Consider the following 17,787-nt stretch of genomic DNA (forward strand, 5'->3'; position numbering starts at 1 on the left):
ACGACTTCTTTAGTTCTTTACGCCTTACCCCATACTCTTTGTGTGCAGACACATATACGCGGCGGCGTCCACTCGAAAAGCTACAAATAAAAAGAGCTACAGAAGCACACGTGTGACCCACACGTTCACATGTTGACGTCATGCAGACCCGAACCACCGCCGCTCCCCGTCTTTGACACGCATCCTCGGTTCTTTCTCAAATTTACGCAATCGAAGCGCCGCGGAGGCAAGAGACCGCTCGTTCCCGATCGGATCCCTCAACGCGCTTTGCTGTCTCTGCGTCGTTTCTTTCAAAGAACGGATTCTTTTGCGTGTGTAGCGCCCCCCCCCCCCCCCCACCCCCACCCCCACCCCGGCACCAGTTCCCTAAATCGCGCTGATCTGCATAGAAGCTTAAACATCAAAGGGGACACTGACAGCAGCACCATCTCTTCTCCTGTTCAAGTTCAAAATGGCTCTTGTTATCCTTGCAAGCGGCCCGATGGCGGCAAGGTTCTGTTTGCGGGTGTGTCCGTGATTTCGACTGAATTCCTGAAGAATCTTTGCAAAGCTTTCCGGGGACAGCACCGTCATTTCGTAAAGGAGCAACCCCCCCGCCCTCCCCTCCCCTCCCCAACCCCAGCCCCGCGTCTCGGCCGCCCCGTCCCTTCACTTTAGGAGCGATATGTCGTCGGCGAAGTCCCCGTGCGGGTGGAGGCAGCGGGCGAAGCGCCACTGGCACACCATGAGACACAGGGGCAGCATGAAGAGGGCGCAGATTCCCGCCATGATGTAGGCGATGGTCATCAGGGTGGACTCGTCCGTCTGCGGGATGTTGTAGCCGCAGTCTTCCAGGTCGACGCCGTGGAACGGGCCCTCCACGGAGGCTGTGCGAAACTCGTCGTGCACTGCGGAGGGAAGGACATAAAGGGGGTGAATTAGCACCTAAGTTCTTGCAAAAAGGGAATTATAGAAGTCAAATCTTCTTGAAATTGTTGTATTTGTCCTTGATTTGAGCAGCTAAATGAGATTATCTCCCAATGGAATAAGATTTCTGCGCTTAAAACAGGAACAACTCATCTCCCTCATCTTATTTCAAGTGCAGTATATCTAAATATCTTATTTTAGGGGTCAACGACCTTCTTCCATTGGCAAATAATCCTATTTACCTGCTGAAATCAAGGACAAATACACTTATTTCAAGAAAATGTTACTTACTTCTAGTTCCCCTTTTGCAGTGGACTGTTTCTAAAACAGCAAAGCTTTGCAATAAACATTCATACCAATGGAGCATTTTTAGGTTTTGTCACTTTACAAACTTCAATCTGTTCTGCGGGGATATTACGTGACGAACCGGCGCAGAGTATCATTTTTTAAGTTCATGAAAAAGGATCCATGACCATCAATGTCGTTTACCAAATAAAAGGATCCACTTTGCTCGGATACTCCCAAATAAGAACGGGATGTCCACACCTCAGGTGATCTGACTATTAGATGCTCACTCCGCAAATCTGGAGATTGGCTCGATGACAGCCATTGTTAAAAGAAAGCCATAAGAGGTTCTGGTGTGTTCCCCACAGGCCTTTTAGGGGAGAGAGAGAAAAGGAGTTCTGGACAGATGGAAAGGGAGCTTTTTGGCCTGCATGCAAACGTGGAGGGAAACCAACTCTGCTAATGTTTCCTGTGGGAACCATGGTGGTGGCAGCATCATGCTGAGGGGACGCTTTGCTTCAGAAACACGGACCAGGAGGCTGGTCAGAGTTAATGGAAAAAGTCCAGACTAAAATTTAACGGAGAACCTTTAAACTTCATCTACCACGATCCGTCCAATCAGACCGAGCTTGAGTTCAAAGACGCACGAATGAGAACCTGTGCCAATGCTTCAGACTTGTTGCTCCCTGGCAAACTCAATTCAACACGCTGAAGACGATCAGAAAAAGGTCGAGGGACAGGAAAACGGGCTAAAGGCCTTTCCTTCATCCCCCGCCGGTCCTCTCCTCCTCACCGTGGCAGGTGCTGACGGCGAATCCAATGCGTTTCTTCTCTCGGTCGAACACCACGTAGAAGCCCTCCATGATGACGGCTCCCATCACCGTCCCGGTGGTGGACTGAGACACGGCGAACTTGTAGCAGTCCTCCTGAGCCGACGCCACGTCCTCCACCGGCCGCAGGTATTGCTGCGCACACAGAACCAACACAAAACAGACAAATGAAATGTAAATGTGGCTTCAGGTGAAGGTTCTTTTTGTGACTTTCCAAAAACACACAAAAAAAACAAAATCTGTGGTTCCTGTATACATTAGTTGCCTCAACATCTTATGTGGATTTAGCTATCCCTTTACAGGCCTGTGAAAACTATATGACCCTTTACAGATTTCATCTGTTTTTGCTTTTTTTGTCACACTTCAATGTTTCATATCACCAAACCATAAATGTATCAGACAACTATAACAATAAAAAACAGTTTTTAAATAATTTAACGTATGGAGGAGGGAAAAAAAGACTTTCCAAACCAACATAACCCAATGTGAAAAAGCAATCACCTCCTGTTAGATCTTGGCTTGACTTTGATAAGTCAGATTTTCACTAAACAAACTTTATTGACAGGGCTGTAGAATAACAACAACAAAAAATATACTTAGAACCTGCCTGACAACACGAAGTGGGCTAAAAGATCTCAAAGAGCAACACGGCATGCCCCTGAAATCACGCACTGCAAAAACGGGTCTAAAAATAGGTAAAATGTTCTTAAAGTTAGTGTATTTGTCCTTGATTTGAGCAGGTAAATAATATTATCTGCCAATGGAATGAGTATTTTGACCCCCAAAATAAGATAATTAGACATCCTGCACTTGAAATAAGGTGATGGAGATGAGTTGTTCCTATTTTAAGTGCAAAAATCTTATTCCATTGGCAAATAATCTTATTTACCTGCTCAAATCAAGGACAAATACACTCATTTTAAGAACATTTTACTTATTTTAAGTTCCGTTTTTGCAGTGCGCAGTTCAAGAAAAGAGGAGAAACCGAGTCATCGATATCCATCAGAAGTCATTTCTAGGTATTCTGGACTCCAGAGAACAACAGTCAGAGTCTTTATCTAAGCAGAGTCGTGAACCTTCCCAAAGGTAGCGAGCCTACCAAAATTACTCTAAAAAGAGCACCGGCGGCTCACCCAGGAGGTCAGAGAGGAATGCAGAACGTCGTCTAAAGCGCTGCAGGCACTCGCTCGCCCTGGTTCACTTCAGTGTTCATGGCTCAACAATAGGAAAGAGACTGGCCCATAAGGGCAGCCATGGGAGAGCATCCTGCTACACCTGTAGTAAAACTAACAGAGCGTTTCAGAACAAAGATGATCACACAGGCGGCGATCCATGGCGGCGGTAGCTTATCGTCTAGGCCTGCTTTGCAGCTTCAGGACCTGGATAACAGCTGATAGACGGACCCAGCAAAAGCCATTATTAGGTTTAGGGGGGAAACTGCTTTTTTCTTCCTAATAAATGAAATCATCATTTTTAAACTGCTCTGTTGTATTGGCTCAGCTCATCGTTGTCTGATATCAAAAGCTCCAAAAGATTCGACTGTGACAGAAAACAGAAAGGGACGATATCTGTAAGGGAGCAAATACTTCTTCACAGCAGTGCCTGTGAAGAAGTATTTGCCTCTACATTTCTGCAGAGCTGTATTCTCAGATTCTTCTTATTGTGCCTTTTTTTAGACACAACAGAGATTGCATCAAAGCTCTGACACACACGGGTGTGTCAGAATGTGTGCGCGTAAACAATGCTGCGGACAAACGCCGCCTTTGTCGCTTAGCCAGAAAACCTTCAACCTCTTTTGGAAGCAGAACAATTGAGCTGTGTTTGGGCTCCTTATATCCCGCAGCAGAACCCGTCGTCTTTTCGCCCTCGGCTTCTGTTTACCAGACGTCCTCCGGTACCAGATAATTTCATCCTTTCTTGTCTTTCCTCAGCCGAACGTGCCGCTTGTTTTAAAACAAGGAACACTTCAGGGACCCTGGCACAGTCAGGAATGGCCCTTTGATATTTTGCTCCTGGCCACACAAGTTGCCCCTTGATAAACAAGCGGCGCAGAAAGAAATGACAGGTGTAATAGCGTAAATGTCCACTGGAGGGCGATAACTTCTGACCCCCGCAATACTTTAAACTCCCACACGGTTGTTTAGCCAGCTGTTTAGGCGCTCATTTGTACGCTGCAGTGTGGTTTTTACCTGCAGCAGAAGTTAAAACGGAAAGCTTCTAGCTTTCGTATTGTTGCGTGCAAGCACAAAGAGGTGTTTTTCCGAAAAAGAGTTGCTTCTGTCCTTCCCACGCGAGGAGCTTTAATACGAAGAAGGATTAAACGATCAAGCGTTGAGCCTTGCCGTGAATTGCACTTTTGCTTTAACACGTCCCCTTGAATCGTAAATCCAGGAGCTAGACGTGGGTGGTCTCCAATCACCCACACGGGACTGAGATACGTAACATCGACTGCAACGCACGGTCCGTCCATTCTGACCTGTGCCGTGTTCTGCGGGAGCACATGCCCATCCGGAACCCGAGGGCGGCCTCACCTGCGGCAGGATGGAGATTCTGAAGGACTGGTTGCGGTTCTCGCTCATCAGGTAGAGGGAGATCACTGGAAAGATGTGCCAGGGCGTAGTGCCGGCCTGCCAGCACACCAGCTGCTCCCCGAGCCAGAACCCGGCGGGAAACTGCTCGGTCTGCAAAACAGGATCATTTATTTGTTGCTGAGTAAAAATTTTGGGTCAGTTTAAGTTCATAGAGAAATGAGGGGGGTGTTCCGTCAAAGCACGACACGAGGACAATAAAGACGTATGCGTGGTATACAGCGGACTGACCGAGGAGGCTGCTTCGATAGCCTTCACTGCAGCCTGGAAGACCTTCCTAGGAAGTCGAAGGTTGGTGGTTCCGCTGTCCACGATGCTCTTGTCATAGTTGTACTGCAGATGACAACGTGTGTTGCATGTTTGTTGCCTCGCGTTTTTGGATGCATAATCAGAATTTCTAATTCCTCATCTCCAAACAAAAAAAAAGGTACCTCTTTACAGTCCATGTTGAGGTCCTGCCCGTTCACCTCGATCCGGACAATAATGACCTCGTAGTACCACTCCCTGCGGATGGGAGTGTACCAGAGCTCCCCGACGTACAGCGACGAGTCCACCCCACCGATGATCTAAAAGCACGGGGAGAACTAAATGAAGCCAGTGCTTCCTGGAAGCAGAACATTACATGCTTCGCGTGTGTGTAGTGTGTGTGTGTTCTTGTGCTTGCAGCTGAGCGAGAACATGTTTTACTCATTTTACGAGTAAAGTGAGAAGCTTTTTTTGGTCCTCGCCTTTTTTTCCTGGGCTAGGGGTTAGGTTTAGGACTAAGGTGTAAACCAGTGAAGGTCAGGGTTAGGCCATAGAAAAGGCTTGAAAATGAATGGAAGTCTATGGAAGTCAAGACACGGCGCTCGCTTTGTACTTTAAACAAGGATGTGTGTGTGTGCGCGTGTGTGTGTGTGTGTGTGTGTGTGTCACCATGCTGCCGCCCACTGTGGAGCTCCCCAGAGACTGGTTCTGGGTGAAGCCTGCGCCGCACAGCTGCAGGGAGAAGAGGTTGGGGACAGAGGTCTGACGGACCAGAGAGTCAAAGAACGGCTCCAGGGTCTCGTCCGGCTGGAGGACAGAGAGACGGAGAAAGAGAGAGAGAGAGAGAGAGAGAGAGAGAGAGAGAAGTGCTGTTGTTGGAAAAGCCATGTGGATGACCGATGCCTGGATGGGTTTTAGCTTCCAGTTTTACACGCTGCTTCCTCTTGACGCTTCTGCTGAGAAGCTGCCGGGGTTACAGTGAAGGGCAGCTTCCCAGTTCGTGACATCGCTAGTTTTCGACATCTGTCTAAACATCAATAAAAACAAAAAAAAGGACTTCTTTCTTTTTAAATTGACCTGTTTAATCTTACATTTACTGCTTCACTGACAATGCCATATAATCCCTGACTGAATGCAGCTGAACAGGCCCATACTTTGGCTACGTTCACACTGCAGGTCTTGATGCTCAGGTATGATTTTTTGCTGAAATCTGATTTTTTTTTAGGTGGCCGTTCATACTACTATTAAACGGACCCTCATAATACTGCTGTCTGAACGGTTCAAGACCGCAAAGCGACCCGAATGCACGGAAAACAGGAGACGTCACACAGCAGCGCACTGTTTACAGTAGTAATGGTGAATCGAATTGTTTCTAGAAGTGTTCTATAAGGTTTTGTTTAAAGAAAAACGCGGCTACAGGCCAGCATCTCTCCTTGTTGTTATTAGAAAGCTGTTGAGCCGACAATTAAGACCACATCATAGCAAGACGAAGTAAGGTAAGAAGGAAGCAGCTGTTAACAGCGGTCTTCTGTGGAGCGCTGACTGCTGCTGCTGTGTGTGGATGTAGCCAGAGACGTCAAAGACTGGTAAAATGCGACGTGACGGTTCAGACAGCGGACGCTTTGAAAAAAAAATCAGATACGTATCAGAATTAGTAGCACATACGGAAGTGGCACAGTTTAGATGTTTTTGGGGGCAAAAAGATCGGATTTGTGCCGTATTTTCCCTGCAGTGTGAACGTAGCCTAAGAACGTTCAACCGTGTTTCACGCTTGTAGTAAGACTGTCGACATACATCGATTTCCCCTCTACTTACATCTCAGATTCTAATCTCAAAATGCAAAAGTGTATCTGTGCCCTCCTTAAATGTTTAGAAATCGATTGCATCCATCTAGTTGGAACACAGTAACTACCTCTGAGCAGCTCTATCAGTACCAGTTGATAGGGTCACATAATATTACGAGAGTTAACACGTTGGCAGAATGTTAACAGATGGAAATGGGACCCCGCTAGGCTTAAATTGAACTAATTCATGTTCATAGCTCCCTGTTTGGATGTTCTGAACAAAGCTCACGTCTTCAATATAAACTCATTTTGTTCATAAATCATATTTTCTCTGCGAGTTTCATAACGTTTAGGTTGTGACATTATTCACCAATTAGCAAACAGATAACATCACCTCACAGTATTTACAACCTGGCCTTTTTTAAATTGCAGCCTTACCTAATAAGGTCGTTGTCTCTGCGCTAAAAAAAAAAAAGCGTAGTTCATTATTGCCTCATTTCCAGTGAGGCTTCTCTCATTTACACATTATCCTGCTTCCGCCGTCAGAAAGATAAATGGGCCGGATCATCTGGTTTAAAAGCGACCCATTAGGACTGCTTTTGTAACTGTGGCCGCAGCTAAAGCACTACGAGGTTGGTGTTCCCATTTAAAAAACATATATTTTCTTTACACACATCAGCTGACAAAATGGTCACTTGAGTGATTAAAGCATTAAAGCTGTCGTTCTGAAGATTACAAGGAATCCCTTTAAAAATTTATAACAGCTAGAATGTTTCAACATTACCACTTTTTTTTACTATATAATATTAACAATATAAATGGCTTTTAGCCCGACTCGTACCTGCAGTAAACCTTTAACTAGCTATGAACCTCATGTGGCAAAAGTAATATCAAGCCATTAATATTAAAGGCAAACTTCAGTCACATTAAGTATTGCACTTTCTTTAAGAGTTTATTAAATAGTATTCATCATACTACTGATGCAGGTACAGACCAAACAGCAGGGGGTGCTGTTGTCACATTTAGAATAATTTAGAAGGCCTGTAATTTCTTGACGGGGGGAAAAAGGCATGGCTGTTCTTGCACCACCCCTGCAGTACCTTCATACCCTCGCCCCTAGGGGGCGCACCCCACTATTTGAGAAGCACTGGTTTAAGAGAAACGTTAGACGCAGCAGAACGCATGAAGCCGTAGCTTCCTGCCTCAGCTGTACCAGGAAACCCTCCTGGAGACTCCTGTTAGTTAACGTTTGATGGAGAGGGCATGCAACCTTTCAGGTTTTATTGTTACATTTAAAGCAAAGAAGAGAATATTAGAGTCAAGGTTAACGTGAAGGGCTCCCATTAAGAATAGCAGGTCCGCCCAGGTCTAAGGAACACCTGAGCTGGGTCCACGATGGCAAACACTACAGTCATCGAGCTCTTACCTTCAAGGGGAAATCTTGCAACTGTTTTGCATAAATTAGCTCTGAGAAAATCACAACTTATATCTTTAGTTCACCTCCAAGCAGTTCATGATTGAATAAAAAGCAGCACGGCCCTGTTCAGAGGAATCCAGAAGGTCGATGCATGAACAAAGTCACACACGGCGCTGGTACTAGTCGTGCAACTCATCTTAACCAACACAGCTCATTAGAGCTGCAGCTATTACCAGCAGGGAACAAATGCTATAAATGATAATATTGCAAGGGGGGAATAACTGCTGGCAATTACTACAGTCAGGGCTGGCGAGGTTCCTCCCAAATTTCCTAGTCAGTAGTTCGCCTTTAAGGGCCGACCCCTCCAGTTACATATTGCTGGTGCCAACATGGCCGTTTTGATTTCACAGTCCAGCTAAAGATAGAAAATTTAGAGATTTCCCTGTCTTCTTAAACGCCTTAAGACTAAATGTTGGTACAAATCCTTTGATAAATAATTTCTAAAGGGCTAATTGGATTCTATGAACCCCAAAGGTGCAACCTTCGTGAAAATGACTTCAGGTTCACTTCATTTCACATAACTGTGAGCAGCAGAGTTGATCTCTCGCAGCTTGAAGCAAAAACTGTTGCCAGCTTACTCGAGCTATATCAGCGTAGGCAAGCCCCAGGATTCCTTCCCAGTTGGATCCGTTGATGAAGAAGCGGTCCGACTGGGTGATGGCGGCGACGTTGGCGCGCAGCGTGGCGTTGGGGCCGTGCGGCACGGAGACCAGGTCGGTGCCCAGCTCCCCCTCCCAGCGGCCCTGGGTGTAGGGGACGTACACGCTCCTGCCCAGGTCTCGGTATGAACCGGAGCTGTGCACCAACACAAGACAACACACAAAGTTAGTTCTGCAAATAAGCATGTTTCTGATTGTAAAGTCCTCCAAAAATATTCAACAGTCTTGAACTTTTCCACGTTCCTTCATGCTGCGACTATCCTCTTTAATGGCTTTTATTGTTGTTTTTGTTTGTTTTTTATGCGATTAAGCAACACAAAGCAGTGCATATTTGTCAAGCGGAAAGGGAAGGGCAAGGAAAACCTGAAAAGTGTGGTGCGCATTTGTCTTCAGCCACCGCATGGTGCAATTACAGCTGCCAGCCTTTTGGGGGCGTATGTCTCTACCGGCTAAAAGACAGAGACCGACACATTAGTCCACCTGTCTTTGTAGAAAAGATCGAGGCCAGTCAGACTAAAAGATTAGCATCAGGGAACATCAACTTTCATGTATTGACACACATTCTCCATGAGTTTTAAACCTGGATTTTAAGACATGTCGATCCAAACCTTTTCACTGTAGCTCTGGCTGGAGGCTGAGAGTTATCGATCTGCGGGAAGGTGAACCTCCACTCCCCCGCGTCTCCGGTCTTTCCTGGCCTAAAAGGTTTTCTTCCTGGATTTACGCTGTTTTTCATTCATTATTTTACTTTACTTCAACTTTATCCCTGACGTTCGTTCAACGACCCTTTGAGGCCTCCACAGAGCCGTTGCAGTTAAAGGCAGGCTAAATAACACATGGGATCCTAGTCAGGTGACACCTGATGGCAGCCGGTAGCACTGACGGCGATGAATACACATTTTAAGAACCAGCTAGCTTTTTTTTTCCCTCCACCTGTCTATTTGTGCACTACTTTGTGTTGATCTACCACATAAAAAAAAAACAACAACAAAAAAAACCTTGAAGCCTGCGGCTGGAATGTGACAAAAGGGAGGAGAGAGATCAGGCACAGCGTGTGAACTCACAGTGAACGATGGTAGTATCTGCGCAGGAAGGGATGTGCAGCTGCCCCGACGGCAAAGTTGCTGCTTCCTGTGTCCACCAGAATATTTAGCTAAAGAAAAGAGAGAGACCCAAAGGGACCGGTTACTGTGCAATAGGGAGGGACTCTAAATACATCCTAATGTGTTCTCGTTCAGTTCACGCCTTTCAGCTATTTTCTCCACATCTTCTTTTGTTGCAGTTCTTTCCCTCTGACCCACATGTCCTTGTCCGTCCCCTCTCTGCCTCCCCTCCAACCCTCCCCACCTCTCAGGTTGCATATTCTACTCACCCCCCCACCTTGTCATTTCCTCCCCTTCTGTCTGACCCTCTGTGCGAGTATCACATTTTGCACAGTCAGTCCAAACAGTCGGCGGATGTGTGAATGGAGCGCAGAAGCATACTACTCGCCGTTGCTCTATTGGTGCGCGGATGTCGGCTTTCGGATTCCGCCCCGTGTGGGTGACGGATCCAACGTGAGGCCAGGACGGTCGGTGCCGGGGGAGAGGCACGGTGGCGCGGAAAACACCCGGACAGGGCGGCCGCAGAGCTGGAACGAGCTGCTCAATAATGGATCGGTTCTTAAAATACCCAGAGAAGGGCTACTGTCTCAGGGGCCCGGCCTGACATCCCAGAATAAACCCCGACGCTGTCTACCTTCTTCTCTTTCTACTGCACACACATGCCGCACGCCCACACCATTGATCCACATTCCGTCTACAAAAGCTGACCCCTCGGACATTACCAGAGCGGGTCACAACGCCAAACCCCGTGTCTTTCCTCTCTTGGACAGAGAAGTGCTGAGTGTGCGGGTCTGAGCTGCCTCCTTCAACAATAGGAGCTCCGTAGGAGCACTGAAGGCTGCATCCTGGCACGCCGAGAATGGTCTCGTCAGCGTGCTGTTAAGCTCTACACGGTCCCGCTAATGTCCACATTGTTTCATTCAGGTGTCCCAAAGCAGCGAGGACTGGTTCTGCAGGCCCCCGACTCATTGGCTTCTTACTAAGTGGAATGATGAAACCATGGTCTTATTGAAAAACTAATCCATGCATTTATTTTTAGTTTAATTGATTACTTCACAGGTCTGTCTAAAAAGTGGATCAGACAGCTGCAGCTGATCCAGAACGCTGCTGCCCGCGTCCTCACTAAGACTAAGAAAGTAGAGCACATCACCCCAGTTCTAAAGTCCTTACACTGGCTCCCTGTATCTCAGAGAATAGACTTTAAAATACTTATGTTAGTCTATAAATCCCTAAATGGCTTAGCACCTAAATACATCACAGACTTGTTATCAGTGCATCAACCCTCCAGACCACTAAGGTCTTCTGGCTCCAGCCTACTCTGCAGAACCAGAACCAGAACTAAACAAGGAGAAGCAGCATTTAGTTCCTATGCTCCACTTGTCTGGAACAAACTTCCAGAAAACTGTAAAAGTGATGAAAGCCTGAGTTTTTTGTGTGGATTGCCTTTGACTGTTCTAGTTAAGCTGTTTTAAACATCATTAGTTCAACTTCGTAGTCCAACTGTTTTTAATATTTGCCTTTAGTTTCTGTTCTCCCATGTTTTATTTTATTTTGTTTCTACGTTTTATTCCAACTTGCTTTTATTCTGTTTTATTTTCCTATATTTTAATCATGTAAAGCACTTTGCATTGTCTTTGTACTGAAATGTGCTATAGAAATAAAATTTCCTTGCCAAATTTTGCCTTACTGGTTATGTGGTTTTGATCTTCATTGAAAAAAGCCCAGTTTATTTTGGTCTTCTTGGCATCGAGTGTGAAATGTTAATACCCTGACAGCCCTACCTGGTGGAGGACAGCTAGCAGATTGAGCTACCTGTGGTCTTCTGGGCAAACCTTTACATCTCATCTTATGTAGGCCAGATTTAAAAAGTAAATTATTATTTTAGTAACCGCCTATGTCTTTATCACAAACCAGTTATAATTGGTTCTAACATGGAAGACAAGCCAGATGTCATCAGAGGCCAGCAGAGGTGTGTGTTGTGACAAGAGGGGACCCTCTGCATCCATCCATCCAAGTATTTGGGGGAAACGACTTAAGATCTAAGACATAGAAGTTCATAATCCATTATATTTTGGCTCTACAAATAACAAAAATTATAAATGAGACTTTTATTTTAAGCCATAAAGCAAAGGGATCAGCAAAAAGGCTGTGTAGACTTTAATGGGCACCAACTAACGTCTGCATTTTCCAAGTAACTGCATTCATATTGATTGTTTAGGGTCAGAGGTCATGATGCCGGTAGGATCCAGGCCTCCAAGGACGGTGCATTAATTGCATTCTTGTTTCTAAACACTTGAAGCAGCCTCTGGAAAAACATTACAACTTCGATCCTGGAAGACAAAGTCTAAGAATTAACTTGATTAGAGCCATCTAGGTAAGAAAAGATCTGGTTCTTGAGAGAAGCTTTAGCAATTCCACTTGAATATTTTGTAGGGGTGGCTAGATGGAGCCACTTAAATTCTTGGGGTGGCACTGAAACTAAAAGCCATAATATCAGGATTTTATTCTACTGCTGTAATAAAGCTGCCTGTAGAAAACTATCAGAAAGACTGATGTAAACGCCTACTAATATCTTTTGGTTTTTAATGTTTTGTTTTGGATTTTTAATGGTCCCAATGATCTAATGTGCATAGACCAATAACAGTACAGTTAACATTTTGAGTTGAACAACAATTTATTTTTATTGTGTAATTATATTTAGAATACGGCGTACATTTATTCATATATTGGAAAACAAAACAGTTACTAGGGGAAAGTAGATGCTAGCAGATACAAATAAAAGTGCGATAGAAGGTCAAGAAGAGCGACTGCCTACAATTTACACTGGCCAGTGGGGTGGCCAGGACATAGCACGGGGGGCCATGGCCACCCCTGGCAACCCCCTGGTGGCACCACTGTTCCAAAGATTGCGATCAAAAATGGGCCAGAACGCAGTGATATGTGCGTCTCTACGCGGCGCATCTGTCTTCTACCTTTTCTGAAAGCGTCAGTGTCCCTCGGAGCTGGTGTCACTTACATGGAGCACTTTGAAGCCCCCACTAAGGCTCATTATGGCTCCCGACAGTTCGTTTCTGTCTTTCCAGCTAAATTCCAAATCGGACCCCCGCATCAAGCTTCTGTCATGTTTCTTCTTCCTGCACCAATCCTCTCCTTCCCCTTTCTATCCCGGCTCTTTTTGCTTTCTGTCCCTCTTCGCCCACATCTTTCCTCCTGATCCTGGCTCACTTCACTCTCTTCCTTCCTCAGCCTTCATTCTCCCAGTCGTTTCTCCCGCGCCTCCGCCCCACGGCGACACATCTCGGTCCGATTCCCCTCTCCTGGCCCGTCACCCTCTGTGTGCCAGCCTGTGCACCGCAGCTGCACCCAGCTGGCAGTCCTCGCGCCGCTAGAATTAATGGTCCCATTATCTGTCTGCCGCTTTTCACTGCCTTTCACACACAGGCCGTCTGTCATGGCGGGGGCCAACCCGCAGACGGGGGACAGTCAGAAGGTACATCTGAAGGACGCTTTAAGTCTAACTTGAAAGTGCTGACAAATGTTCACTTTAATGCCTGTAGGAGGGAAGACAGTTTGCAGTGATTTCCTTTTATGATCATAAATTTGCTGCGGGCCATTAGGGTGAGCATGTTAGTGCCTCAATTCATATGAAAGCTTTTTTATGTACATATGAACGCTGATACAATATTTCATGCTATGCTTATTATCATAACCAGCATTATGACAAATGTAATACTATGTTATAACATAACTCTGCTGGAGTTATATCACAATAAATGATGGACAGCACAGACAGTTATAGTCTACATCAGGGGTGTCCAAACAAGTCAAAAGTACTAGCGGGGCCAAAAGAATATATATCACTTTTAAACTAAAACCATAAATTATATAGTAAATTAAATATTTTTGACCTGCTCATCAACTAAGCTATATTCTGACTCAGGGGTGTCAAACTAATTTCTATATGGGGCCACTTTGGCATCATGAAGTCATTAAAAGGCCCGCTTGCATGTGTAGAGACGATACTTTTCATTTCATAATTTCATTCCAGTTCACAGTAGTATAAAAAATGCACAGTAACATAAAAGTATCACCCTTAGGCCCAGTTTATACAGTTTATCTGCAAAAAAAAGTTGATATTGGGGTGAGTTACACTTACAGGAGGCACAGTTTTAGCCACTTATACACTTTAAAAAGGATATATGCCTTTTTTTTTGGCTCTCGAGGGCCGGATAATTTACCTTGATGGGCCGGATTTGGCCCGCGGGCCTTGAGTTTGACACTTGTGTTCTAACTGAACGATTAAACGTCTCTTTTATTTATTTATTTATTTTTTTTATAGGAAAGGAATGTGTAAATAATGACGGATTCAAAACTTAAAAATGTCTACTGGTTTGCCTTATTACTATTAAAAAACAAGTCTGAACTTTGAGATTTGTTGTCGGCCTTTATGTTTTACTAAACGCTTGTAATTTTAGCATTTGTTGGTCTTATACACCTGGCCGGGGGGCAACAGTGGAAAATTAGCCGTGTGGCTAATACTGACACGTTTACGGAAACATTCATTAACGTGTACTGTCCCTGTTAAGTAAACTAATTCATTAATTAAAAGAAAGGCACCCTGTTTGAAACTACTTTTGGGCTCCATCGAAAAAATAAAAAGTATATCTCAGCTTTAAGAACATTTCTTCCAAGTTTAATAAATAATTAAAAGCATTTAATTTGCGTGCTCCAATGCATACCTGTGAGTAAAACTCAACAGATAGATGGACCCCTATTTGCTATGAAATTAAAGCAAATGCAGACTGTTAGTAAAAGACTAATATTTTTTCTCACCTGACATTTTCCATTGTAAGATTTTAATGTGTTGATAATAATTAAGAAAAAAAAAAAAGCCCCATCTGCATTAAGCACCTGTGCTGGCCAGTTGAACTGCAGTAGGGAGGGGCCGCACACAAAATCAATATAGAGGGCCGGAAATGGCCCCTGGGTTAATTTAGACACCCCTAATCAGGTCTGCACACTGTCTGTGTAGATGTATAGAGTTACATTCTGTAAATTAAATTAAATTATTGTGATTGAATTATTGTAATTAAATTCATTTCGTTGTGTACATGTGTGAACAGGTCAAAAGGTGGCCTTACACGTAGCAGAAACGTCTTACCTTCTGCGGAGGAGAGCCCACGGCCATCTCCACGTAGTATCCCTGACCGGATTTCCCACGCAGGTTGTCTATCATGTCCACAAAGCTGACGCCGCCCTCTGACGCTCCTCTCCGCCTGCGCGCAGGAGACTCGCCCGCGGTGCCGCGTCCCCGTTTCGAGGCGGAGATGGCTGCGGCGGAAGGCGGCGGCGGCGGCGATTGCTCTGCGCGAGCGCCTTGCCGCAGTGGCACGCGGATGGCTCGAGACAGGCCCGAAGAGTCAGGTGCGGGCTGCGCGCGGCTGAGCATACACAGAGCCGTCCACACGACCAGCGCCGTCAAGCAGCGAGCCTGCGGAGAGGACTCCTTCATGTCTGAGCGCAGCTCGGTTGGATTTTTTTTTCTGTATTGTTCTGGCGTTGGCTCTGTGGCGCTGCTTTCAGTTTGACATCCAGAGCGAAGCAGCACGGGAGAATAGGTCAGGTGGGGATGATGATGCTAAAACGACGGCTAAAACCATTATGGCAGCTGACCCACAAGGCGAAAAGGCACGAGGTTCAATGTGTTTTGTCTGATTTTGAATGGTACACACCAACCTATGGTTGACATCAAACAGCCCTAACGATTAACGCCCAGGCTTTCCCAAGTGTCACTTTGAGGCGACGCATAAATCCCCCGCTTCTGCTCCGGGTACCAACAAACCGCAGGCCTGGGTCTCTTTAGCCGGACATCTTCGCACTAAACGAGCCAAACCATCGCCGGAAGGCAGACTGACCTGTAGGCTAAAGTAATCCGCATCCTCCCTATTTTCCGTCCAGTTCATGCTGTTCTCCGCCTTCCAGTCTTTCACCTCCTCCTCCTCCTCCTCCATCTACTCCGCCGCATCCTTCGGATCTGAGAGGGGACGCGCATCAAAAAGGCCAAGCTAAACTACAAATCCAAACTGTTTCCTGGAGGATTTTTCAAAGTAAACTACCTTATTCGGCGCACTGTGGTGCTCCTTCGTAGTGTAGCCAGTAATAAATATAGCATCATTCGGTTTGACAACATTCATACTCTAATAAGCAGAGATTGGGTTTCTTTCCTTTGATATTACCTTCATTCTTTTTTTAAATGTTTACTTACTCTGAATTGAAAGACATCATTCTCTGGCCAAATTTACATTTGTATTTACCATTTTTGTCATCAAAAAAGGTCCTCCGGATATCGCCGACTCTTATTTTGCCTTACAGTCACTTTGAGTCACCAGTCACGTCTTCCAAATGTCTCATTGTGAGACCCCTTAGGACCACCGTGCACCATAGGCATTCATGTGAAGGCAGTGTCGACAACAAGCACCACACGTGTAGTCTCCCGCACCCCTCCCCTTTAGCCTGTTCTCAGTCTCACTCGTTGGAGGAGCAAAGGAGGAACTTGTGTGTGCATCCGTGTGAAACATAGGGGGGGGAAAAACCCATCGTTTGTGTTAGAGAAACGGTCAATATATGTGATTCATTTGTGAACATAAAAAAATCTATTGATTAGCCAGGATTAACTTCTGAGTGCTAGAAGCCACAACATGAAATAAATGAAAACAACATGAAATAAATGAAAAAAAATATCATGGTGAAAAAATTTAGAACGACATTTATTGCATAAACGTTTGAATATCCACGACAAAGGAGATATTAGCTGAGGCTTGGTGAGGGATGATAGTCAGACGGTCCCCCGATTAAATGTTGTTCAGGGCCCTGTACAATCTTGGCCAGGCTCCCCTTCCTCCGGTTTCAGTGTGATCGTTCCCGTTGAGGTGTTCATAACGAGTCGGACTGTCCATGTTAAGCAGTTCTAGTAATGTCTAGTAATGTCCATAAAACATCACAGACGACATAAAACACGCTAAGCTATTAACAGCTATTTAAAGGAGACATACAACATGGCAATGATGTCATAATTTTCACACAAAGAAATGAAACGTTTAATTTACTACGCTATAACCTTGTGACTGAAAGAAAATTGTTGAACAGCAGTTTTATTTTTATTTTGAAAGCAAAATCTTTGTCAGTTTGCGCTCTTGCCTCCGTTCCAGGAGACCTCCGAAGAAGCGCAGCATCATGGGTAATGAAGTTTTTTGTGTGCTTTTTTTAAACTTCCAATAATTTCTCCGTTCTCTCTCACCCTCTTGATAGTTTTTGAGTGGTACCTTTGCTCGATCTCTACTCTCAACATGACAACAAAATTAGCCAAAATCCAGAAGACTGACTTCATTTAATTGCTTTCATTGGTGCTGAAATGCTATGATGATACACCAGGAACATATTACCATTTTTATTACCTAGGAATCAGCCAGTATGAGATTCTCACAGCTATCCAGCCAGCCAGCCACCCACTTATCATTGCAGGGTCACACAGGGATTGGTGCCTTTTCTGTCTCAAAGTGATAAGTTTAACTTAAATGATCATTGTTTCAGTTCATTATGTAAAATTAAAAAATAAATAAATAAATAAAAAAAACTGAAATGCAAAACATCGTCCAGTTTCTTTCATTTAAAAATGAGCAGTTATTCTTACTGCAATTGAAATCCTGGCAGCTTGATTGTTAAACATTCAATAAAGTAATCCAGAACATTTGCATGTCTTCGTTTTGATTCTGATACACAGACTTAAGAAAAAATATGGAATAAACACCAAAAGTTTCCAAGTGCTGTCTGAGTGGAATATAGGGTTAGACAGCATCATGCTCTGGTTACTTTTCTTTAGATGCCACTGAGTTTTTCTTAAGGGTGGGTG

General features: G+C 44.9%; 1 protein-coding gene across 1 annotated transcript; it reads right to left on the reverse strand.

Moving 5' to 3' along the window:
• Positions 1-611: 611 nt before the first annotated feature.
• LOC105933181 (beta-secretase 1) lies at positions 612-15,904 on the reverse strand. The gene is made up of 9 exons (XM_012872606.3): positions 15,040-15,904; positions 9,840-9,928; positions 8,695-8,911; positions 5,525-5,662; positions 5,041-5,175; positions 4,841-4,942; positions 4,553-4,702; positions 1,985-2,156; positions 612-887 (listed from the first exon to the last, which is right to left on the reverse strand). Exons 1-9 carry the CDS (start codon positions 15,388-15,390, stop codon positions 649-651), a joined length of 1,593 nt encoding a protein of 530 aa, XP_012728060.2. The 5' UTR covers positions 15,391-15,904; the 3' UTR covers positions 612-648.
• Positions 15,905-17,787: the final 1,883 nt, after the last annotated feature.

This window comes from Fundulus heteroclitus, chromosome 18 (assembly GCF_011125445.2).
Source record: "Fundulus heteroclitus isolate FHET01 chromosome 18, MU-UCD_Fhet_4.1, whole genome shotgun sequence".
Classification (NCBI taxonomy): Eukaryota; Metazoa; Chordata; class Actinopteri; order Cyprinodontiformes; family Fundulidae; genus Fundulus; species Fundulus heteroclitus.